This window comes from Hyperolius riggenbachi, chromosome 4 (genome assembly GCF_040937935.1).
Source record: "Hyperolius riggenbachi isolate aHypRig1 chromosome 4, aHypRig1.pri, whole genome shotgun sequence".
Taxonomy (NCBI): domain Eukaryota; kingdom Metazoa; phylum Chordata; class Amphibia; order Anura; family Hyperoliidae; genus Hyperolius; species Hyperolius riggenbachi.
In genome coordinates, this window is record NC_090649.1 from 69,455,828 (window position 1) to 69,482,723 (window position 26,896).

The 26,896-nt window shown below is 46.3% G+C and overlaps 1 protein-coding gene across 2 annotated transcripts in view; it reads right to left on the reverse strand.

Annotated features, from left to right (window-relative positions):
- PLA2G7 (phospholipase A2 group VII) overlaps positions 1 to 26,896 on the reverse strand; it is a 139,738-nt gene that overhangs the window by 43,449 nt on the left and 69,393 nt on the right. For both annotated transcript variants that reach the window (XM_068280193.1, XM_068280192.1), the window contains exons 2-3: positions 10,322 to 10,489; positions 4,518 to 4,670 (exon numbers count right to left, since the gene is read on the reverse strand). In XM_068280193.1, the coding sequence (XP_068136294.1) occupies positions 4,518 to 4,670; positions 10,322 to 10,384 (216 nt within the window). In that variant the 5' untranslated portion in view covers positions 10,385 to 10,489. The remainder of the gene's footprint in view (positions 1 to 4,517; positions 4,671 to 10,321; positions 10,490 to 26,896) is intronic.

Genomic DNA, 26,896 nt, shown 5'->3' on the forward strand with positions numbered 1-26,896 from the left:
TACACAGATAAGGTAAGATTAGCATGTGGTATTGTAGCTTTAGCTTCACACATATGCCCTTCCTATTATTGGCATTACCCAGCATTAGTCTGCATCCTGTATCTATGGCCCTCTACAGTGTGAGCTGCAGGGCTTCATATAGCTTTTACCAGTAATAAAAGTTAAGTTGTAATTTTTAGTTAAACAGATTTAGCACCAGAGGAGTAACCTCAAATTATGAAGCCCCCCAGTGTTCACTCCCTTTCCCTTGCCTACCCCTGGTGACCCTCACAGCCTGGGGGCCCATCTCACAAGGGTCATAAAACAGGTGTGGCCATCATAATCTTCACACTGATAACAAGTGTAGCCACAAAATCACCTGATCCAAAGGATGGACCCCTTTATCAGAGGGAGTGATTTGAGAGTGATGCATCATAGGAAGCCACCGTTCACTTAAAGCGGACCCAAACCCCCAATTTTTTTTAATTAAAAATATTTAGTTGCACCACTCTGACACATACAAAGATAAATAAACATTCCTTCAAACCTATGAGCATTTCAGTGCATGCTTTTCACCCTTCCCTTTTCATAACTAGGGTTATACTGGGGGCAGCCATTAGCAATTCCTCCTTTGCTGGACACCACCTACTTCAGCAGTTTGCCGGATTTTGTCCCGGCAATTTAAAAGTAGGGGAGGGGTTCCTCCAATAAATGTAAAATATTTTATATTTGTCATCATGCAGCTGAAAAAAGGCTGCAATTTATTATTATAATTTAGAACATAGATTTTATTTCTGACATCTTGTATTTTTAATTTGGGTCCACTTTAAAGCTGAATCATTGCAAAGTTCTTCTATTTTAAGCAGGAAAAATTATATTATCGCTCTTTTAGTAAAAGGGTCTCTTTCAACCCCTTATATGAGTGGTTCTCAAACTAAGGCCCGTGTGCCGAATGCAGCCCTCTGAGGCTTTTTACTGGCCCCCACACACAAAAATTATTATGTATAGATGCGGTCCACTGCATCATTAAATATTGGCAGCGAGCCTGTATACAGAATAGCAGTGCTGGCACCAACCTTCCACATGGAAGCCAGAAAGAAGTCATTCACTGTTGTCCAATTGGATGTAAGGTTGTCACCTGGGTATGCTTCACCGGATCAGTGAATAATGGCGCACAGTGCATATGCATAGAAATGGTGCCGCATTAAAAAGATACGCTTATCACTATTTATCGTTAGTACTGCATAATAATGGCGCACAGGGAAAAAAGAAGAAAAACGGCACACACTAATGTTATTTATCAATAGTGGCGTTCATTTGCAAAACAGCAGACGTTATTGCCCACAGTAACGTTATTTATCAATAGCTAACCTACATAAGCCAAACTGCAGAAGTTATTTAACTGCAAAATGGGGAATGGATTTAATGTAACACTGTCCAGGTTAGGTTTAGGCACCACCAGGGGAGGTCTTAGGGTTAGGCACCATCAGGGGGGTCTTAGGGTTAGGCACCACCAGGGGGGTGGTTAGGGTTAGGCACCACTGGGGGGGTCTTACGGTTAGGCACCATCAGGGGGGTCTTAGGGTTAGGCACCACCGGGGGGGGTGTCTTAGGGTTAGGCACCACCAGGGGGGTCTTAGGGTAGGCACCACCAGGGGGGGTCTTAGGGTAGGCACCACCAGGGGGGGTCGTAGGGTAGGCACCACCAGGGGGGTCTTAGGGTTAGGCACCACCGGGGGGTCTTAGGGTTAGGCACCACCAGGGGGGTCTTAGGGTTAGGCACCACCAGGGGGGGGGTCTTAGGGTTAGGCACCACCGGGGGGGTCTTAGGGTTTGGCACCAACCGGGGGGTCTTACGGTTAGGAACCACCAGGGGGGTGGTTAGGGTTAGGCACCAACCGGGGGGTCTTAGGGTTAGGCACCACCAGGGGGGGGTCTTAGGGTTAGGTACCACCAGGGGGGTCTTAGGGTTAGGCACCACCGGGGGGGGGGGGGGGTTAGGGATAGGTACAGAGAGGGTTCTGTGTGTTAACGCTAAATAACAATAAGGATTTAATGTTAAATAACAATAAAGCGTTAACGTTAAATAGCGATAAACGGCAAACGGATTAGCGGCAACACTGTGCGCCATTATTCGCAGGCACCATTTTCAGATGGATCCATGCTTCACTGCCTGGCCCACAAAGACTTCTTCGGGTTATGCTGCAGGCTTTTGCAGGCCATTCGGTGACATTATGCTCACATATGACTTGCTATGTTAGGATCACATTATCTGCACTTGCTGTGTTGGTGGTGGTTCAATTAGTCTACTTCAATTGGAGACATGAGGGCTGCACATATTAATAGGTGCTGTCTACAATACCTAGATATAATGTGATGTTTTTCTACATCCTTTTATGAATACTCTGGCCCCCAGCAGTCTGCAATATATCGACCCGTCCCTTGACCCCAAAAAAGTTTGGGGACACCTGCCTTATACCCTCCTAGTGGTTCTGGGTCAACATGAGCTCCATGGGTGGTGGTTGTTGGTTTTTTATTTGTTTTGTTTTTTTGGGGTTTTTTTTTCAAAAACACAGATTGGTAAAAAAAAAGTAAGTTACCACTTCTGCAGCAGTTCTGCAACAGATGTGGAAACCAATTCTCCTTGTGTGCACATTGCTTGTTTTGTCACACATGTTCTTAGATATGTGATTGCGTGAAGAAGCTGTAATTCACTGACTGTTCAGTTACTTCCACTGAGACCTGAGATGACTCCGGTGAAAATTCAAACATTTCCATTCATAATATCATACAATTTTTAGTTCAGTCCAGGTTGGCTGGATCACTTAAAGCAGGGGTCCCCAACCTTTTTTGGCCCCCGGGGACCTCTATCCATACCAAACATTCCCCTGGGGACCGGGGGGAATGGGGGGTTTGGGGGTGATGGGCATGGCAGGTTTCGTGGGGGGGGGGGCTTTTTGTGCGACAAAGATAGCCAGGTACAGGTATAGGGGATCTAGGTAAAGTTGCCCCAGTATAGGGAGTATAGTAGCCCCAGTATAGGGAGTATACTGTAATTGCCCCAGTGTAGGGAGTATAGTTGCCCCAGTATGGGGAGTATAGTTACCCCAGTATGGGGAGTATAGTTGCCCCAGTATGGGGAGTATAGTTGCCCCAGTGTAGGGAGTATAGTTACCCCAGTATAGGGAGTATAGTTACCCCAGTATAGGGATTATAGTTGCCCTAGTATAGGGATTATAGTTGCCCCAGTATAGGCAGTATAGTTAACCCAGTATAGTTGCCACAGTATAGGGAGTATAGTAACCCCAGTATAGGTAGCTACCCCCCGCGGCCGCCGCTTGTGATTCCTTAGCTGGCGGCCGCTTCCTCTTTCATATTGCTCTGTCCGCCCCTCTCCTCCTACCCGTCTTTTTATTCACAGCAGCACTTCCCCCGGCTGCTGTGAACAAGCAGGAAGCAGCTTCCTGTAGCGGCTATGTATATCGCCGTTACCAGGGGAACCGCTGCCCTGATTCCTGCTTGTTCACAGCACCAGGGGGATGCGCTGCTGTGAATGAAAAGACAGGTATGGAGGAGAGGGGCGGACAGAGCAATATGAAAGAGAAAGCGGCCGACAGCTAAGGTATCATCACTAGCCGCGGCTGCTGGAGGGGGGAGGGTGTTAGAGGTTGGGAGCGAAACGCACATGGCCCGGCAGGGAACGGCCCACGGATCGACAGTGACCCGCGGCCCGGTGGTTGGGGAACCTGACTTAAAGGATACCTTAGCACATGCAAAAATTTAAAAAAGGGGGAGAATTATCTGTAGTGGGCTCTCCTCATGCCCACCACTCCCCTGTTCTCCTCCATCCCCCTCCTTTACGATGTAACAATCCCCTGAACTTACTTCTGGGTCAGGGGGGTCAATGCAGATTGCACATGCGCTGTCCGGCGACGCGCGTCCTTGATCACGCGCCCACGGCATGCGCACTAAGTGTGTGTGATGTGGGAATTGGATGCCGTAGTGCTAACCACTCAGCCACTGTGCTTTTACATTTGTTTTCTTATTGAGTTGAAGCTCTGTGAATTAGTACCGCTCCGAACTATTAGACTGAACCGATCTCAAAATTAACTGTTATCGGAAAAAATAGGGCCCTGGATCAGTGGCGCAACTAAGCAGCATGGGTCCCCAGTGCAAGTTTTACACGGGGTCCCAAGCACTGTATTTATATGGAGCCCCAAAACTTACCAATGAGATCTGCAGTGCCAGAGAGGTGTAATCAGAGTAAGGAAACAGTATGTGACGGATCACCACTATTCAGTGCATATACAGAGGTATTCATTACCAGCATAGCACCAATAAAAAGCTAATAGTTGGCCCCTCTGGTTCAGGGTCCCTGGTGCGGTCGCAACCTCTGCATCCCCTATTGCTACGCTACTACTGCCTGGATACAGCACCTTTGTACAAATACATGAAGCTCCGCCTCCTAGACAGGTGAATGCGAGTAGAAGCTGCTGTTTTGTCAGGTGACCATTTGGGAAGAAGCAATCCTCACATACCTGTATGGTGTGATCGCTCATCAGGTCGGTGCAGCCCACTTTATGAGGTCCCTTTCCCTGCGGTATCCCACAGAACTGTATGCTGCTGTAACTCCCCATGCTCTGTGGTGCGCTGATGTGTGCACAGTGTGTGACAGGAGAGCTCCTCCCAGCCTGCAACACAATACATATAGGTCAATGCAGTCACTCCAATTCCATCAGGAATCTACATTACAGGCAGTCTGTATTTAAAGAATAACTTAAACAAAAGTTATTTTTTTAAATGAATGTAAACCTGAAGAGGAAAAAATTGGTACTTATCTCAGTAGTTCTGCCATAAAAAATATTTGTTCTGTATAGTGGCAGGTGTTAAATAGCAAGGTATGCCCCTAGTTATTAGTATTGGGTAGCCAGATCTGTGCTCAATATAAAAATGTTTTTAAAGGATACCCGAGGTGACATGTGACATGATGAGATAGACATGTGTATGTACAGTGCCTAGCACACAAATAACTATGCTGAGTTCCTTTTTTTCTTTCTCTGCCTGAAAGAGTTAAATATCAGGTATGTAAGTGGCTGACTCAGACAGGAAGTGACTGCAGTGTGACCCTCACTGATAAGAAATTCCAACTATAAAACACTTTCCTAGCAAAAAAAAAGGCTTCTGAGAGCAGGAAAGAGATAAAAAGGATCAATAGTTCATAAATTTTAGCTCTAGCATACTTCAATGAATGTGTCATTGAGCAAAAACAATAAAACAATTAAAACTTAAAAAGTAAATTCAAACATAAAATAAAAATTGCGGCCTGGTATCTTCCAGTGCGGTGTGTGGCTTTGCTTTTGTGTGCTGCTTTTCCTCAGGTGGTCATCCCATTGCAGTTTGTGCTTTGTAATCATGTGCCTTCGTAAGGTAGTTGTCCCTACGTGGGTCTTGGTCTTTCCACGGCTCAATTTTCGGTGGCAGAGAGTACAGATGGCATTGCTCTCATCTGAGGCACACACACAAAAAAATGTCCACAACGCTGAGCCCTGGGGTGATGGCACTTTGGTGGTGGCGGCCGACTGAGTGTTAAGTGAGGTGCCAGAATCAGAGCAGGAGGAGGAAGATATGTCACACAACTGAAGTGAGAAGGATATGTAGACTACTATATTTATTCCCTTTAGACTAAAACTAGTCCTTGGTAAGAGTACTTGTAAAAGGTACAAACCGGAACAAAGAACATCTATCAGGCCCTAGGCAATGTAAAGGCCCCCATACACTGGGCCGATTCCCGTCCGTTTCGACAGCAGATTCGATCCTGGGATCGAATCTGCTGCCAATCGCTTGCGCTAAACGCACCCGCCGATCCGATTTCCTCCCGAAATCGGATCGGTCCGTCGATCGCGCCGTGCGGGAAATTACCCTCGATCGCCTGGCGGTAGGAGCGCGTCGCTTGCGGCGTACGATTCGGGCCCGATGCGACGCATGTATACATTACCTGAAGCTGGCTCCGGGGTCCTCTTCTCCTCGCTGCACCGCATTTCCGCATGTCCCAGTGTACGCTATACTTCCTGTGTCACTCCGGTGACCAGGAAGTTGAAATAGAGGGTGCTCTATTTGAACTTCCTGGTCACGGAGTAACACAGGAAGCGCCGGGATGGAGCGAGAACAGCGGTGCGGTGAAGCGCGGAGAAGACGCCCGGGAGCCAGCCTCAGGTAATGTATACGGGGGTTGGGAGACAGGCGGCAGAACAGCTCAGCAGATGGTGAATCGGTTTCAGGCTGAAATCGATTCACAATCTGTTTGCAGTAAAGGTGGCCATACGATCCCTCTCTGATCAGATTCGATCAGATAGGGATCTGTCAGCTGGTCGATCTAATGGCACATCGACCAGTGTATGGTCACCTTAAGTGTGGGTACATGTAAGAATGATGTGCAGGTACTCTGCAGGGGAATGAGGAGATTGTAAACAGACAACACCTGTGTTCAATGTGCACAGCATTCTCAGTGGATTCCCTGCAGCTCTGTGGGGAGTGCATATGTAGAGTATAGTACTACTACTGTGTAACAAAGTAAACCTGAGACAGATGAAATTAAAGTTTTATACATACCTGGGGCTTCCTCCAGCCGCCTTCAGGATAATCAGTCCCTCATTGTCCTCCTCCACCACCTGGATCTTCTGCTATGAGTCCAGGTACTTGAGCCAGTCGGGCGTAGTGCGCATGCACACACTCCGCCGCCAGGAGCATACTACACCTGTGCAGCACTATTGCGCAAGTGCAGAATGTTCCTGGCTGTGGGAGCGGCATGCGGCCGGACAGCGCTGACTGGCTGAATTACCAGAACTCATAGCAGAAGATCCGGGTGGTGGAGGACAGCAAGGGACTGATTAGCCTGAAGGGGGCTGGAGGAAGCCCCAGGTATGTATAAAACTTTACTTTTCATCCGTCTCAGTTACCCTTTAATTTGTAGTCACCAAACCAAATTTTAACAACATATCAAATTATTTGATTTCATCAGCAAAGAGAGTGCATACATTTGCATAAATCAGCATCAATGCAGAATAATTTCCATCTCGTTGACACAGCTACACATCAGGCTTTATTCTTACAGCATAGATGTTATTTAGTATATATAAGAGATTCCTGTGTACACATCATATATACAGTCACAATCAGATATGTATATCTGACCTTAAAAATACGGGGACTGCTTTATTGAAGCAGCACAAGTAACTAATTTTGATTGGTTTATTTCATTTTTGTGGACTAAGCAGAGCTATTACTGTGTATATACTGTATATATACATTATTTTTAATGACTATTATCTGAGAAATAGAACATTTTATCATATTTTCTATTTTAATTACAGTTACAAATTCATTAGGAGTCGGTGCATTTTTTCCCGACTCCGACTCCAGGCACCCAAAATTGCCCGACTCCACGACTCCGACTCCACGACTCCGACTCCGACTCCACAGCCCTGGGTAAAACACCGCATTTCTACCGCACCTGTGAAGATTTTTTATGAATTGGCACACAGAAGTCTAAGGCCTCTTTCACGGTGTGACGATAAAGTCGCACGTTAAACCAATTAATGCAGAATAACTCACTGCAATTCAAAATCAATGCCCCATTCACAGTGCACAAGTTGCGTTGGTGTCTAACGCTGCACGTTAAGTGAAAGTACTGCATGCTGTGCGTTATACACGTTATTAGCTGCGGTGGACTGTTTGCACATGCTCAGTAATGACTTGGAAGCATAATTTTCATTGCCTGTATGCTCTACTGTATGCGACGATAACGGGGCATTAAGTTGCGTTGCAACTTTTTTGGGGCGTTGCGACTTTAACGTCGCATCAAAACGCAACGTCCTACTGTGAAAGAGGTATTTTCCTGCCCAGATTTTTTTTTACCGCACATACTTTGATGAATGATATCCTTTGTCAGCATTAACTCCTTACACTCACAAGCCACATGCAAACAGGAAGACAGACAGATATAAATCCCTAAAAGGTGTTGGGAATGGAGGTGCTGGGAATGTAACAAAGCACTACAGTATTTTGCATTAAAGCTGGATCATCAATGCAAGCAGACAATTTAGCATCATGCCTCCATTGGGAGTATATTTGTAGTTCTTAACGTTCACTTTAAAGGACAACTGAAGTGAGAAGTATATGGAGGCTGCCATATTGATTGCCTTTTAAACAATACCAGTTGTCTGGCAGCCCTGCTAATCTATTTGGCTTCAGTAGTGTCTTGTCTGAATAACACCAGAAACAATCTTCAGCTAATCAGTAGTGTCAGAAACACCTGATTTGCTGCATGCTTGTTCAGGGTCTATGGCTAAATGTATTAGAGGCAGAGGATCAGCAGGACAGCCAGGCAACTGATATTGCTTAAAAGGAAATAAATATGGCAGGCTCCATATACCTCTTGTTACAGTTGTACTTTAAAGGCAGCACACATTGCATGCAGCTACTTATGTAACAAAGGGGCAACAAGCTGATTCTCACACCATGTGTTACAAATAGGTTGTAATGCCTTAGGTACAAGAGGAGAACTACAACTTACAGCCAGGCCACAGTGGCTAAAGCTGGCCGTACACTATCCAATCATCACTTGGTTTTTTATTGTTTTTTTATTGTTTTTGATCGATATAATCTAAATCACGATTGATAACACAATAGAAATCAATTATTTTACAACTGACTAAAACCAATATTGGGAATCTTTTTCGATTTGATTTAGTCCTTACTATTAATGGTACTATCGATTGAAAACAAATCGAGTGATAATTGAATGGTGTATGGCCAGCTTTACATTCAGATACAAACAGAGGTGTGCTCATCTCTGCATAGACCTTACTGTTAACAGGCTAGATAAAATTCAGCCGACAATGGCCATAATACTGTGTGTTCAGCGTGCGGCCTGACATAGCTTAAAGAGGAACTCCAGTGAACATTTTACTGTCGGCAGGTGATGTAGCTGCTGCATGGTTTTTGGCTGTTGGAAACCGCTGTAACAGCTATTTTCCACAATGCAACAAGGTTCACAGACAGGAAACTGCCCCAAAAAGTACGTACTTTTCTTGTGGTAGGGGTTACTTGTGGGAGGGGTTTCACCACAATATCAGTCATACAGCGCCCCCTGATGGCCTGTTTGTGAAAAGGAATAGATTTCTCATGTAAAAGGGGGTATCATCTACTGATTGGGATAAAGTTCAATTTTTGGTCGGAGTTTCTCTTTAAAGTACACCTGAGACGTGGATAATGAAAGACTTGATACTTACCCGGGACTCCCTCCAGCCACATAAGCACCGCTGAGTCCCACGCCGTCCTCCCGAGTGCCTCCGTTCAGCCCCAGTAACTGGCTTGGCCGCACCAGTTGGGCTCGGCTGTGCATGTGTGGAGGGGCCGCGCATGCGCAGAGGAGCTGACTGGCGCGACTGAGACAAATTACCGAGGCTGAACAGAGGGACTTGGCAGGATGGCGTGGGACTCAGCGGTGCTTATGGGGCTGGAGGCATACATATGAATTGGCCGCCGGGAGACTTGGGTGCAGGATACAGCCGGTGTATGGCTGATGCTGCTGCTGCACAAGTTCCCGGCGGCGCTAATTACTATTCCCGCTCCAGGTCCACATGGATAATAGGGAATAATGTAGGTCGGCTTTCAGCTATTGCTAGAAGGTGAATTACAGTGTTTTAAGAGCAACTTCAACTCCATCTTCCAACGGCGCCGAAGTTACTCCCTGTGCGCTGCTATAACCGTAATTTCTATCACTGCCTATGGTGGCACCGGCTGCACCCAAATCTCCTGCTCTGTAATTACAGCGCCCGCTAGAGGAAGTCCCGGGTAAGTATCAAGTCTTTCGTTATCCTCGTCTCAGTTTTACTTTCAGGATCCAACTTTTTAGTTCTGTAACAACCCCCGAATCCCGATCATACCCAATCTCAATGTTATTTTTCTTTCCATGGAACACAGGAACAGTGCTTTGGCCGTTGTCTCTTCGCCCCACCTCCATACCAACAAATCGCATCGCTAGCCGGAAGGCTAGAGATGTGTCTGTACAGCATCAGTCCCCAATTCGTTGTCTGAGGAATCGTTTCCCAATCTCCGATGGGCGACAATCCCTGATTGCTAACAATCATTGCATGTGTGTTCTTTAAACAGACAAGGGCATGTGCTAAGGGGGTGTGGCCAAATCAAGCAAATATCTTTGTTAACCTCTTTTTTAAATGATATCTCATAGATGAAGAGTAGCAGTAACAAAGTGAAATATCTTTAACCTAAAGAAACCACATATAGATATACAGTATGTAGAAGAGGGCAGGTTCCTCACCCAATGCAGGAAGCGTTTACGACAAAACAAATCTCTTGAGAGCCTTATGGCAGCATGAGACATCCCAGTCCGCCTTCAGTCTGTGCGTTCCGAATGCGCCTGGGCAATGCAGGGATGACGTGCCGTGCAGGGATGCTGCATTGTGTAACGCTTATGATACAAAGTCTTCTGTTTGACAGAAAAATTAGAAAAAGAATTATAGATCATATGAATATTTATGACTGGCCAATTTTCCCACTTCCATGTAGCATGAGGGTCAACAGATATTGTGTAGGTAAGCTCTCATACTACATGGAGGTGGTAAAATTGGCCAACCTGGTACACATCTTCAATTATGATTGACTTAATATTTTATTGTCTCTGCTCAATGGCACAGTCTTTCAGTGACCCAGAGCTAAAATATACAGTATATTGACCTTGTTATCTATCCCCTGCACATTTAGATGCTGTTCTCTGCCAGGAAAAAGTTTTATGGCGCAATCCCTTATCAGCGAGGGTTGGACTGGTTCACACTGCAAGAGCTTTTTCTAACTGCTTGTGATTTTCAAAGCTCTTACTAATGTAATGCTAGGTGTGTGTTCTCACTGGAGCGATTTGATTTAATAAAAATCCCCCATAGCATTGCATTAGCAAGAACTGTTCAAATCACTTTAAAGGGAACCTGAGATGGGGCCACAGCCTAAAAACATACATACCTGGGGCTTCCTCCAGCCCCTCCAGGCTGATCTCTCCCACGCCATCCTCTTCTGGCTCCCCGTTTGCCCACAGTTGGCACCAGAAAGTCCTCCAATGGGGCCAACAGCAGGACACGCGCACGCTCCCGCTGTGTTCACGTCAGAACTACTGTGCAGGTGCAGAGCGCTCCCAGCGATGGGAGCGAAATGGGGGGGTGGACCTGGCCAGACTGCGCCTACGCCGACTGGCCCCGGCTAGAGGATTTTTTAAGGCCACCCTCGGGCAAATGGGGAGCCAGAAGAGGATGGCGTGGGAGTGATCAGGCTGTAGGGAGCGGGAGGAAGCCCCAGGTATGTATGTTTTTAGGCTGTGGCCCCAACTCAGGTATACATTAAACAGTACCACGAGAGGTTTAAACAAATACAAATAGAAATGCTTATTATACAAATAATAATACACCGTGCATAGAAGTACTATACATATAATAACATTACATTTACATATGGATGGATTGGGTCTGCTATAGAGCTGGACAGAGTCGAACACAATGTACATGTGCTTTGCCAGAAAGAGCATTATAGATCCCAACACAATCAGCGTCTGCCGCCCATTCACACAGAACAAAGCTCACCTTATAGCTGAACAACAGAAAAACCTCTATCTACAAACAGCCTGTGTAGGGTCTCTGCAACTATACAGTAGCTGCAAAATATATTCAGTGAACATTCTATAGTTGACACTATTTCACAAAGTACAAAAATAGGGATAGTGTAGGGAAAGTATACATCTACATACATCTTTCTGAGATAGACTGTGTATATTGCTATATTGACTGTGTAGCTGAATTATCTGAATTTCCCATATTCATAAGCATTCTCCTGATGAAGTGCATTTTTTTCCTGTCGAGCTTTCAATGCTAAGCTTGGACTGTTACATTACCCATTTAAAACACACACATATCCCCCGCCAGCAGAAATTTGTATGGTCAACTCCCTACAGGGTGGATACATATTTCTGTATGCCCTAGCTATATATATATATATATATATATATATATATATATATATATATATATATATATATATATACCTATGGCGGTGCCCAAACTTCTGCTGCTAGCCCAGCGGGCACCCAAATTTATCTGTGATGCTATGACTTACAAGTGCCCATAATGTGAAAGTAATCAGAGGTCATACTTCCCAACTTTTTTAGATCATAAAGATGGACACTTAAGCCACACCTCTGTCACACCTCTAACCACACCCCTAGTCACGCATCCTATAAAGAATTCATAAGAAAAATATGTCTTTTTATAATTCAGACCGCACTGGTGCTTTCTATTCAGGTTGATTTTCTTTCATATTAACATTTGAAAATAAGAAATATATCAATCTAAAGGATGGGAATAAAGTTTAGAGTCAATTAAACTTTTTTCAGTAGATAAAAAATATATATTTATATAAATATGCACAACAGTCCTGAAAGAGGGACACATAAGGAAGAAAGAGGGACAAAGGGATTTGGGTTTCCAAAGAGGGACAGCTGGGAGCTATAAAAAGTCCTTAACAGCCAATCAGAATTCAGACCAGTGAATTGACAAGAGCGGGACGCTGCATTTTGTGTGTTTTTAGCCCTTTTAGGGCCCTTTTCCACTAGAGCGATTTTAAAATCGCTACGGTTTGCTAAATAACATGGGAATCGCGGTAGGTAATTTCCACTACCGCGATGCGTTTTTTACTAAATCGTGATCGTGCTGTGGAACGATTTTTGCTGCGATTTTGCTACGCAGTGCATAGCATAGCAAAATCACAATTGCAAACGTTGGGATTTTGGACTTTTGCTGAATTGCAATCGCTAGCGTTTAGCGCGAACGCTAGCGATTACTAGTGGAAAAGGGCCCTTTGTGCTATTTTTGACAGCTAATAAAATGCTGAATATGTGCGGCAGCACTGCTGTAGAGACATTGGAGAGCAATTTACACCAAATCTGTAGGAAAAGAGAAGTGTGAGGAGTCAGTTTGTGGTTTCATCATGTGGAGATCAGCAGCTCTCCATGCAGCATTTTAGTAACCCCAGCAGTGAGGTCAGTCGCTGAGCATGACAGATAGCGGCTTTGAGGTAGGGATAGAGGCTGAAGAGATTGGTAACCACACCCAGGCTCCTGATACACATGGGACAAGCTCACTCTTGTCGAATATGTTCTATGCTGAGGGACGGAGTGGGAGTGACATGACATGCGGTAAGTGGGGAGAACAATGCTCTTGGCCAAAGTGCCCAAAGACCATTGGCTCCAATAGACACACAAGTTGCCGTAAACCTCCCACATAGGCTGAAGCTGCACTGGGGACACACTGCAGCATGGCATGGATCTGGAAGACATCGGAGGACACAAGACAGTGCACCAAGAAGACAAAGGGGTACATTGGAGGATCTGGGATAGCAGAAGACAAGGGGGGCACCAGGAGGAAATCGGAGGACAGCGGAAGACACAGCAAACATAACACAAGTTGCCATACGTAACTGCTGCTAGGGCTCACTTTCGGGGTACGGCTTGTATTTTGAGCATGCTCAAAATTTCAGCTAGGGCTTATTTTCAGGTGATGTCTTATTAGTACACAGTACTGTATATCCTAAGTTTAGTTAAAATTCATCTCTGGTGTACATGAAAAAAAACACAGAGGTACGCTAATGCTTAAATGTTAAAATGTTCCAACATGTATGTTTAATAAGATTCACTGGAACCCCGTATCAGCTGGATTCCGATGCATAGATCTACCCCCTTCAGAAAATAGACCTGGCCTTCTCTATATTAGATAAGGAAAAGGTAGAGGCCTTTTCTGTAAGGTGGCAGGGCTACACGCTGGAACCCAGCATATATGAGGCTCTGTTAAATCTTATTATACAGGCAACATACTGGGGCATTTATGTTGGCAATGACAGGCTAAGATGGCTGACAGGGTAGAGTGTCAGCTTCCTGGCCAGGAGCTTTTTGTTCCTAAAAGCAGATGCCATCTTCATATAGTTTTAAAATTCCTAAGAGTTGGCTGCGATTAAAGGCCTTTTATGTTACATACTTTCAATCAACAAGATTGCAAATTAGAGTAGTCAGAGTTGATGGAACCATAAACGGAGTAGTCAGAGTGGGATGAATTTTGTAGCAACTTTGTGCTGATATTCGTGTGTAGGAACCACTAGCGGTCTGTGAGTGACAGCGGCGAACCCCTTCCCACTATTCTATTGCATTGCACAGGCCGAGGCATGTTGTGAAAGGCTGGAAGCAAAGATTTTTTTTTTCCTAATCAGGTTTTTTTCTATAAAATAGTCCTCTGCTGTATCTCCGATCTCACCAGCACACATCCTGCTGTTTCCACGGTAAACAAGCTGCAGTAAAAATACCCATTTTTCCTCCTGTGGTTTCTTCTCTATCTCATGAACAATTAGTCCTCAGCTGACCAGTATTTCTATGACAAGTCTCAGTGGTGGAATTCAGTTTGCAACTTTCAGCTAATTGTTGCAGAATGGTTGTGCTATGAACACTTATGACAGTTTGCAGTGTTTTTCCCAGAACCTTTTTCCAGCTGGGTGGCATGAAAAAGTAGCCGGGCGGAGTAAGATGAGAGAATGGAAGGCCGGCGCTTTTCTGCACAACTCTGCTTACAGAATATGAGGAGGTGAGCCAATGACAGCCGGGTGCTCACCAAAACTAGCCAGGTGGAGCACCCAGCTAAAAGAGCCTGGGGAGAACACTGGTTTGGCTATACAGCACAGCATACACAAGTCAAGGCAAAAAAAAAACACCAAAAACACCTGCGTAACAATATTGTGTGGCTTCTGTGGTGTTCATACATCTGGCCTGTAGATGTCACTGTTCTACATGTTTACTGCATAAGATTTTCTATACTGTTGTGGGTCCTTAGTTCCTGTTCTGCTCTGGCTAGTAACAAGGATAGAAGGCACTGTTTATCTAGAGCACAGGTGTCAAATACAAGGCCAGCAGGCCATAGGCCCTCCTTGTAGTAAAATAACAACACTACACTGCTTTCCCAAATTAGCATGTGGCCCACTCCTTGGATCTAAATCCCCCCATGTGACTGAAACACACACACCTCCCCCCCCCCCCTGCACCCTCTTCCCATATTGCAGAGTAGCAGAGCAGTGTAAGGTATACCTGCTCCAGCGCTGTCGTGTCCCTTCTGTTCTTCCCAGCAGCTGCACACTCTGTGCTTCCATACCTCCAGCTCCCGATCATGTGACTTGCATTTAAAGCCAGAGGTCTGCTATGCAACATAGAGCATGTGTCTGTCAGGAAGATTACAGAAGGCTCAAAGCATTCCTGGAGCAGGAAAATATTAAACTGCTTCACTACACTAGAATGGGTATTCAGGACTCCTCCCGACCCCCCCCCCCCCCCACACACACACAGTTGCTATAGTTATGATACTTTATTTGAGACTGTTCAATAAATGTTAAATCTTAATATACAAGTGAAACCATGACTTAGACTATGTTTTATATTTTGGCCCCTTACGTGATTTAGGTTGACACCCCTGATCTAGAGAGTTGGTGAATCCTGCAGATAACTGTAGTTTCAGTTATCTTACCTACCAGGACTACTGAACACAGCAAATCGGCAACGAGGATGGCTCTTCTAGCCCTAAAGCAGCCTGCACCGTTTCTTCCTCACCCAGGTGCTTGGATACAATTTTATTAGTTTTTAACCCTCTCAGCTCTCACCCCTACCACATAGTTACCAAAATAAAACACATGTAAACAAAAAATGACATCATTAACCTTAAAAAAAAAAAAAAAAAAAAAAACATAAATAGTTACCTTAGGGACTTTTTTTTAAACATATGTATGTCATGAAGGTATATTTTTGCAAATAAAGGTTTGGAATTATTGATGTAGCATAAAATAAAAAAACTAAATGGAAAAAATACATCTGTATTTCCAAATAAAATATTATCGCCATACCTTGTACTAGAGACATAATTTAAGTGTTGTAATAACCGGGACAAATGGGCAAATAAAATGTGTGGGTTTTATATACATTGGCACATTGTATTTTAAAACTATAATGGCTGAAAACTAAGAATTTTATTTTCATTTTTTTGTTCTTATTCTTTTTAACATGCATACAAAATAAAATAATTCTTAAAAAAGTACCACCCAAAGAAAGCCTCAGGGCCTGTTTCCACTTGCGCGGTTTCGGCGCCGAATCCGCAATGTTTCCCTTCAGGCAAATCGCGCGGGGAAACTCTGCCATAGGAATCAATAGCGCCGCTGGCCAAATCGCTTGTGCTAGTGATTCGGCCGGTATCATCAACCGAAATGGTGCGGGAGGCTGCGAATCCCATAGCCGTGCATGGCACGGCTGATGGGATTTGTCTGCGTACCGCAGACCCGGAAGTGCCATCGCGCGTCTTGCAGACACGTGTGGCTCAAATGGAAACGGGCCCTAATGTGTGCCGAAAAAACTATTTATAGATCATTTCGGTGTGATAAGTAACAAAGTCAGACATGGGTACAAATAGTACTAAGCCTGCTATTAAAGCAGACCCAAACCAAACATTTTTTTTAATTAAAAATATTTAGTTGCACCACTCTGACACTTACGAAGATAAATAAACACTCCTTCAAGCCTATGAGCATGTCAGTGCATGCTTTTCACCTTTCACTTTTCATAACTAGGGTTATACTGGGGGCAGCCATCAGCAATTCCTCCATTGCCGGACACCATCTACTCCTCCAGTTTGCCGGATTTTGTCCCGGCAATTTGAAAGGAAGGGAGAGGTTCCTCCAATAAATGTAAAATATTTTATATTTGTCATCATGCAGCTGAAAAAAGGCTGCTATTTATTATTATAATTTAGAAAATAGATTTTATTTCTGAAATCTTGTATTTTTAATTTGGGTCCACTTTAACTGACAAGAGCACCCTTTTTTTCATTTCAAGGGTTAATAAACCAATGCTATAACTATGCAAATGAGGCAGTCAAATTGCAATGTGTAAATAGAAGCCAAAACGCTTATATCTGGCTGAACAAACACTCCTGAAAACAAGACAGTGCTGAAAAGCTTGTTATTTTTCTGTCAGCTGAGTAAACAGAATTCTATGTCACACTGACATGGCTGAGGTTTATACTTTCAGCCTTTACACTGAAAATAAAGGTGGCCATACATCTAGCGATTTGGCTGTATAATTTGACCATTCGTTTCAATCATTTTATTGAATTGAGAGAGAATCGAGTGTGTTCCAGTATGCCCAATCGAAAAGTGGCCAACGTCATGTCGAATCGACCAACTTCGCTGATCAAGCAGGAAGGAAGATATCGGTCGATCGCACAGGAATTGGCATATCATTTGATTGACACTGAAATGGTTTTTGCATTCAGAGCATGGAGGTACAACATCGGTCAGATCGATTAGTGAAGGTGATTCGCATAGGATCTCGCTCGCAGTGTGTGGGCAACTAATCAATCGACTTTTGATCAACCACATTGAAGTTGATCGCCCAATAAAGTCGATCGCTTAGTCGATTGAAGAAAAATCGCTAGCTGTATGGCTACCTTATAGGGAACCTGAAGTGAGAAGTATATGGAGGCTGCCATATTTATTTCTTTTTAAACAATACCAGTTGCCTGGCAGACCTGCTGGCAGTAGCGTAGCTTAGGAGTTGTGGGCCCCAGTGCAAGTTTTACATTGGGCCCCCACAAGCGCTCTGTACATAATAATTTAGATGGAGCACCAAAACCTGCCAGGGACAGCTGCAGTGTGAGAGATGTGTATGCAGGGGAGGGGACAGCTGCAGTGTCAGAGAGGTGTAAGCAGGGGAGGGGACAGCTGCAGTGTCAGAGATGTGTATGCAGGGGGGGGGGGACAGTTGCAGTGTCAGAGAGGTGTATGCAGGGGAGGGGACAGTTGCAGTGTCAGAGAGGTGTATGCAGGGGAAGGGGGCAGCTGCAGTGTCAGAGGTGTAAGCAGGGGAGGGGACAGCTGCAGTGTCAGAGAGGTGTAAGCAGGGGAGGGGACAGTTGCAGTGTCAGAGAGGTGTATGCAGGGGAAGGGGGCAGCTGCAGTGTCAGAGGTGTAAGCAGGGGAGGGGACAGCTGCAGTGTCAGAGAGGTGTAAGCAGGGGAGGGGACAGCTGCAGTGTCAGAGAGGTGTAAGCAGGGGAGGGGACCGCAGCAGTGTCAGAGAGGTGTAAGCAGGGGAGGGGACAGCTGCAGTGTCAGAGAGGTGTAAGCAGGGGAGGGGACCGCAGCAGTGTCAGAGAGGTGTAAGCAGGGGAGGGGACAGCTGCAGTGTCAGAGAGGTGTAAGCAGGGGAGGGGAAAGCTGAAGTGTCAGAGAGGTGTAAGCAGAGGAGGGGAAAGCTGCAGTGTCAGAGGTGTAAGCAGGGGAGGGGACAGTTGCAGTGTCAGAGAGGTATAAGCTGGGGAGGGGACAGCTGCAGTGTCAGAGAGGTGTAAGCAGGGGAGGGGACAGCTGCAGTGTCAGAGGTGTAAGCTGGGGAGGGGACAGCTGCAGTGTCAGAGAGGTGTAAGCAGGGGAGGGGAAAGCTGCAGTGTCAGAGAGGTGTGTGCAGGGGGAGGGGACAGCTGCAGTGTCAGAGAGGTGTAAGCAGGGGAGGGGACAGTTGCAGTGTCAGAGAGGTATAAGCAGGGGAGGGGAAAGCTGCAGTGTCAGAGAGGTGTAAGCAGGGGAGGGGACAGCTGCAGTGTCAGAGAGGTGTATGCAGGGGGGGGGAAGCTGCAGTGTCAGAGAGGTGTATGCAGGGAGAGGGGACAGCTGCAGTGTCAGAGAGGTGTATGCAGGTGGGGGGGGGGCAGCTGCAGTGCCAGAAAGGTGTATGCAGGGGAGGGGACAGCGGCAGTGTCAGAGAGATGTATGCAGGGGGAGGGGACAGCTGCAGTGTCAGAGAGGTGTATGCAGGGGGAGGGGACAGCTGCAGTGTCAGAGGTGTAAGCTGGGGAGGGGACAGCAGCAGTGTCAGAGAGGTGTAAGCAGGGGAGGGGAAAGCTGCAGTGTCAGAGAGGTGTGTGCAGGGGGAGGGGACAGCTGCAGTGTCAGAGAGGTGTAAGCAGGGGAGGGGACAGCTGCAGTGTCAGAGAGGTGTATGCGGGGGGGGGGGGAGCTGCAGTGTCAGAGAGGTGTATGCAGGGAGAGGGGACAGCTGCAGTGTCAGAGAGGTGTATGCAGGTGGGGGGGGGGCAGCTGCAGTGCCAGAAAGGTGTATGCAGGGGAGGGGACAGCTGCAGTGTCAGAGAGGTGTAGGCTGGGGAGAAGAACAGTCTATTAATGGTAAAACTAATCAAAGCACATTACCAACATAGCAACAATAAAGAGTTAGTGAAATGGTAGAAGGAGGGCTCCTACTGGGCCCTTCTAGTCCACCAGTCCTGGTGCAGTTGCTATCTCTGCATCCCCAATTGCTACACCACCATCTGCTGGTCTACAGTATTTGGCTGCAGTAGTGTCTGTATCACACCAGAAACAAGCATGCAGCTGATCTTGAAATGTCAGAAATACCTGATCTGCTTCTTGCTTGTTCAGGGTCTAAACTGAGATTCTGCAGTTCTGATCCTTTCCAGTCCTTAATCGATCCACCTCCATTTATATAAAGGGAACCTGAGGTGAGAGGGATATGGAGGCTGCCATATTTATTTCCCTGTAAATAATGCCAGTTGCCTGGCAGCCCTGTTGACATAAGTAGTGTCTGAGTCAAAGTCCTGGAACAAGCATATGGAAAATCCAGTAAAATCAGTCCAAGAACCTGAGCAACTGCATGCTTGTTCAGGGTCTATGAAGACTGCCAGGTAACTGGTATTGTTTAAAAGAAAATAAATATGGCAGCCTCCATATGCCACTCACCTCGGTTCCCTTTCATGTGAGCCGACACAGAGCCAAGGACGACCAAGTCAGCAGCTGTTGTTGGAGAAGTGAAAGCTGCATATTCATTGTAAATGTCAGTTTTATATCAATGTCCGTTGCTGAATGACTGAGGCCAAAGGCAATGAGAAGTGTGGCAGCAGCACTAGTGAGGGACAGTCAGCAGTTTTCACACAGACTTAGAGCACAGTGCAGACCAAAAAAGTCACATTCTTCTACTTTTCACCACCAACTGTGCTGTTTTCAAGGCTTTGCACGTCAGAAGTATAGAAAACTCAGTGCTGGGAACCAGTGTTGCCAACCGCCCGTAAATTTACGGGCAGCCCGTAATTTTTTATACAGATTAAGCTGCCCGTGAATTCCGTAAGGAATTCAGCAGCGTCCGTAAAAGGCCGCCCGCCCTGTTTCAGGAGGACAGCGGCGCAGTGGAGGAAGAGCTGTGGGCAGCGGTGGAGAAGGGGGGGCAATCTCCCCCCCCTCTCTCACCTTAGTGCTCTCCCTCCCTCGCTGACTGTCCCCCTCCTAAGTGCGGAGTGGCGCTTGGCAGCGGGCGGGACTTACCTTCCGTCTCGCTCCTGCGCCGGAAGTTCTGCTGCTCTGGTCTGGACCAGACCAGAGTAGCGGCAGATCATCCCGCGCCGGCGATGAGAGAAGACGCAGGTAAGTTCCGCTCACTGCCGCCTGCCACTGCGCTACATCTACTGGGGACATATACCTCTGGCTACATCTACTGGGCACATATATACCTCTGGCTACATCTACTGGGCACATATATACCTCTGGCTACATCTACTGGGCACATATATACCTCTGGCTACATCTACTGGGGACATATACCTCTGGCTACATCTACTGGGCACATATATACCTCTGGCTACATCTACTGGGCACATATACCTCTGGCTACATCTACTGGGCACATATATACCTCTGGCTACATCTACTGGGCACATATACCTCTGGCTACATCTACTGGGCACATATATACATCTGGCTACATCTACTGGGCACATATATACCTCTGGCTACATCTACTGGGCACATATACCTCTGGCTACATCTACTGGGCACATATACCTCTGGCTACATCTACTGGGCACATATACCTCTGGCTACATCTACTGGGCACATATACCTCTGGCTACATCTACTGGGCACATATACCTCTGGCTACATCTACTGGGCACATATACCTCTGGCTACATCTACTGGGCACATATACCTCTGGCTACATCTACTGGGCACATATACCTCTGGCTACATCTACTGGGCACATATACATCTGGCTACATCTACTGGGCACATATACATCTGGCTACATCTACTGGGCAAATATACATCTGGCTACATCTACTGGGGACATATATACCTCTGGCTACATCTACTGGGCACATATACCTCTGGCTACATCTACTGGGCACATATACCTCTGGCTACATCTACTGGGCACATATACCTCTGGCTACATCTACTGGGCACATATACATCTGGCTACATCTACTGGGCACATATACATCTGGCTACATCTACTGGGCAAATATACATCTGGCTACATCTACTGGGCACATATACCCCATGGCTACATCTACTGGGCACATATACATCTGGCTACATCTACTGGGCACATATACATCTGGCTACATCTACTGGGCACATATACCCCCTGGCTACATCTACTGGGCACATATACCTCTGGCTACATCTACTGGGCACATATAACCAACAGAGAGTATGGGGAGCTCAGAGCTAGTGTAAAAATATATAAATTTTATTCTTAAATATATGGCAAGATTCCACAACCTGACAACTGACAAACGAACATATACCCTCCCAATAAAAACACAAAGGAGCCAACTGACATCTGGGAAAAAGCGTATGGATTGGAGTGCACTCCTATCTAATCAAAAATACGCATGCATGCAAATTTCTTCAGGCCCAGGAAAACAGCTGCATCCCAACAAATAACGGAGCTTGATCGGAGATCTAGTTGTGCACCAGCCCGTGTGTATAGTAGTATATACACGCCTCTGCAAAGTCCGCTTACGCCCTCATTACAGACACCTTAGGTGTCTAACCTCAACCCCCATAGCACTGACATGCTTGTATTCTGGCACTCACGTGACCTATACAGATGGCTATAGATGGCGTGGATCAGCCGTCGCAGGAGAACCTTCTCCAATGGTTTGGTCTGTTGTGGTTAGCCAAGATGTGCCCAGGAGCAAGAGCGAGGGAACGCAGCAAGCGGTTCCTATGTGCGAGGGGGGAGGAAGAGTGGCGGAGGCACGGGCGGCGATCCTCAGTCACACTTCCGCATCTGTGAGCGTCTCACGTGACGCGTTTCGTCACGACCCACGTGACTTTGTCAGACGTGACGTGGGGGGGCGCGGCATGGCTTCTTATACCTACAGGGAACGCCCACTTCTTGAATATATCTCATGCGACTTAAAAGAGCCATAAAAGTTCATCAGTCGCCATCATGTGGCCAAAAACAATTAGTACATCGCAAGGCTTTTCAAAGCCAGAGAGCGGTTATCTTCAGAGGAAGGATTTAATATTTAAGTCTTTGTTTAGACCCTGGGGATGTAAACTCCCACATTTGTATATCCACATAGACTCCTTTCTTAATAATTGTCTATCATAGTCCCCACGACGAGGGCTAATATTCAGTTTATAAATCCCCATAAACCTCAAACCGGCCACATCGGAATTATGAACAGATCTGAAGTGTAAGGCCAGAGGATTTAATTTCTTTTGGTCTATGGTGGTACTTCTGATATTGCTAATATGTTCACCTATACGTGTATTCAGAGATCTATAGGTTTTCCCAATGTATATCAAGTCACAAGGGCATCTAATCTGATACACAACACGAGTGGTATTACAAGTTATACGATCATTGACAAGAAACGATTTTGATCTATCATGATTAAAAAATTGATTACTTTTCTGATGCATAATAGCAAATGTGATTACGCAGGAATGCTGTTAGGAATGTAGGAGTGACGCATGATTCGTTGTAGTCAGGGCCAGGCAGAGGCAAGAGAGGCTCCAGCCTCAGGGAGCAGTGTAGAAGGGGGGGCAAAAGCACAACTCATTTAGCTATCATTCCCCTATTGTGTTTGAATCAGAGAAAAATTACAAAAGGGGATACATGGCAGTGACTGCAAGCCAGATAACTAGAGATTAAGGTGTTGGAGGCCCGGGGTGGTTATTATAGTAATCAGTGTGTGAAGGCTGGGGTGGGAGGGATGAAGGGGCGTGGTGTCTCAGCCTTGGGTGCTGGAGGACCTTGTCCCGGGTCTGGTTGTAGCTGGTGTTGTATAAGGGCTGGTTCAGATGGACGTTTGGAGGCGTCGCGTTTGTTGGCATCGCGGCGGCAATGCGTTCGGGCTTTCAGCAGCGTTCGCATTGCGTTCGGATGCGGTCGCGTTTTTTCTTCCCCTAGGGGAACATTACCCGTCGCAGTTAACCGCCCCTGGAAGCAACATGTAGCTTCCAGGGGCTCCTTGAACGCCAGTGAAAATCGGGACCCGAACGCCGCGTTCGTGTAAACGCGCGTAAAAGCTTGGTACAAACGCTCCCATTCACTTGAATGGGAGCGTTTAACGCCAAGCCCCGAACGCTGGCAGTAAAAGCTGCACAAACGTCCGTCTGAACCAGCCCTTAGGGCTCTGTAGCCTCTGAATGTAGCAGGTCAGAAATACATCTCTCCGACACTACCTGAAATCTCTTCTGAATGTGCTTACATAATCTCCTTATGAAGAAAGCTGAGAGCAGCTGTCAGGTTTAACTACTTCCTATTCCACTGTATTGCACTGCAATATTGTCCATTGCGACAGAAAGCAACAGACAGAACATGAAAGGACCCTTAAAGGGAACCTTAAGTCAACATAAAAAAAAGAAAAAAAAGAGTTTTACTTACCTGGGGCTTCTACCAGCCCCCTGCAGCCTCCCTGTGCCCACGCCATTATTCCACGATTCTACAGTCCCCCGCAGTGACTAAGGGCTTGTTCACACCTAGGGCGTTTTGTGGTTTTATTAAGCGCCGGCGATTTTCAAAATTGTCCTAAAAGCGCTTGTGCAATGATTCCCTATGAGAGAGTTCACATCAGAGCGGTTCGTTTCCGATCCGCTCAGCAAAGCGCTGCCTGTACCTTTCTTGGGGTGATTTTGCTATAATGGAAGGTATAGGAAAAGCGCAAAATGCTCACAAAATCGCTTTGTGCAGCGATTGCGTTTGCGCTTTTTAAGAAAAAATATATTGTATGTATTCTTTTCCGGGTCAAAGAGTTCAGTTCTTGACTTGCGTCAGGAAGTGAAAAAATAGAATCGCTCTACAAAGCGTTTTCAAAAGCGCGTTACACAAAATCGTAGCATGCAGGTAAGTGTCGGGACAGGGAAAAAAAATCACTCACAAAATCGCAAAACGCAGCCGTCTGCGATTTTGATTTTAGATGTGAACAAAGCCTAAGCAAGGGCGTAGCAATAGTCATAGCTGCCATAGCACCTGCTATGGGGCCCTGGATCATAGGGGGCCCAGTGTGTACTTGATGCTTTCAGCAACAGAACCAGTTGCCGTCCAATGCACCTGCGCAGCCCTGGCCATGCACGTCCTTCATCACACTCCCACCGCTGGGAGCGTCCTGCGCATGCACAGTATGAGATTTCGCGGCCGGTGACTAGCTCTGTCGCTGAAAGCGAAACTTGATCACTGCGGGGAGCCGGAGGACCATGGAATGATGGTGCAGGCACAGGGCGGCTGCAGGGGGCCCCATGTACAGGTAAGTGAAACTTTTTTTTTTTAGTTTGACTTTTGGTTCCCTTCCCTTTAAAGGAAACCAGAAACATCGCTGTAAAAAGATTTTTTACTTACCCGGGGCTTCCTCCAGTCTCTCCGCACATGCGCAGAAGAGCCCGTCTGGCGCGGCTGAGCCAGTTATTGAGTGTAATTGCAGCTGAAAGGAGGACAGCGAGGGAGGCGTCGGTGCTCATGGGGCTGGAGGAAGCCCCGGGTAAGTAAAAAATCTTTTTACAGCGACGTCTCTGGTACACTTTAAAAGAACAAGCAATTCTGCCAAACAATGCAAGAAAAAGATTAAAGGGGAACTGAAGAGAGAGGTATATGGAGGCTGTCATGTTTATTTCCTTTTAGACAATACCAGTTGCCTGGCAGCCCTGCTGATCCTCTGCCTCTAATACTATTAGCCATAGCCCCTGAACAAGCATGCAGCAGATCAGGTGTTTCAGTGGTTCAGACTTATAAGTCTGATCTGACAAGACTAGCTGCATGCTTGTTTCTGGTTTTAATCAGATACTACTGCAGAGAAATAGACCAGCAGGGCTGCCAGGCAACTGGTATTGATTAAAAGGAAATAAACAGGACAGCCTCCATATACCTCTCTCTTCAGTTCCCCTTTAAGCACAGTAACAGAAATTATGCCGAAGTATAACAAAGTCAATATTATAGGGAACAGTCAACACCAAAAGCACAAGTTAGATATTGATAAGCTGAAGTCCTCTGCGTACAAACAACTTAAGCTACAATGTTTCAGAGATACAAACAAAGTTGTCTCCATGTACAGCACAAATTATACAAAACTGTTTTCTAACTACATATTTATGTTGTTAAATGTTACAGTACTGTACAAACTGTTGTAAGTAGTTTAAACACTTTAACCTTTTCCGGACCAGCATGGTTGAAATCCTGCTTGTGGCTGCATGGCTCTGACGGGACGTAGATTTCAACATCGCCGACGCATGGTTCCACCACTCTTGTCGTTCGTGTCGCTCTACCCTGCCGCAGCTCACTCGCCCTGCTGTCGGTTCTGTGAGCTGGTCTGGAGCTGATTTCATTGGCTCCGGACCCAGTGATTACTGTAGGCCAATCCCATTGGCTTACATTGATGGACAGGGTCAGGAGCCAATAAAAGCGGCTCCTGACCAGCACACAAAGCTCTGCCTTCATAGCAATGGCAGAGAGAGGGGCCGGCGGGAATGGGATAGCGGTGTGACCGTCGGGTGCGGCAGGTTGTGTGGCGATTTGACGGTAAGCGCCGTTTTGTGGTACCAGCAGTCTCTGGTCCTCAAGGGGCCAGAGACTGCTGGTACGCAATGAAAACAACCAAAACATATTCTTTATACAATATATAGTAAAATCCCTTTACAGTAAACGCCGAGGGACCAGGGCAAGTAGTTTACTATATCAGAATTGGTCATACATTGTATACTCATACAGGCTCATTGTTGGGACTGAGCTTACTATAGCCAGAGGTTTACTATAGCCAGAGGTTTACTATGAGATTCTACTATATGTCCAAATCCTGAGTTACCAAAAGTAAATCATGTATCCATGTTTCATCATGTTTAAAACAGAACTTAACTTACTAACAACTTCAACTTACTAACAATCTCCTGGAACAGACTTCCAAAAGGACCATCAGGATGAGCCAAACCTACTACTTTGCCTTGGGCCCATTTTGCATACAACAGTTGTCCACCTGGTCATTTGGGTGTAGGGTTAGACGAATGATGGCTCACCCTGCTGCCGGTGAAATTCCGGGTGGCGGTAATAACTATCCCCCCTCCGAGTCATACTAACTCAGAGGAAGAAGTAATTTGGGGTCCGGTAATTGCCGGAACCCCGAATAACTGCTACGCAGGCCGCGTCTATAACATTGCTGCTATAGCGTCGGCTAATTCAGGCACTACACACCGCACGGTGCGCCAAGAAGCCCGGCCTCACCCATTTCATCTTTGGTCTCAGGTTTTATACCTGGGGTTTCCTGAAACCCCCTTGAGGCAGCTCGGTTCCTCGGCGTCTCCCCGGGCCGATCCTGTCTCCTACTGGACGGCCCAGTACTGTGGGTGAGTTGCACTTCTTTGCACATGCTGTGCTGGTGTAGAATAGTGTTGGGCGAACATCTAGATGTTCGGGTTCGGGCCGAACAGGCCGAACATGGCCGCGATGTTCGGGTGTTCGACCCGAACTCCGAACATAATGGAAGTCAATG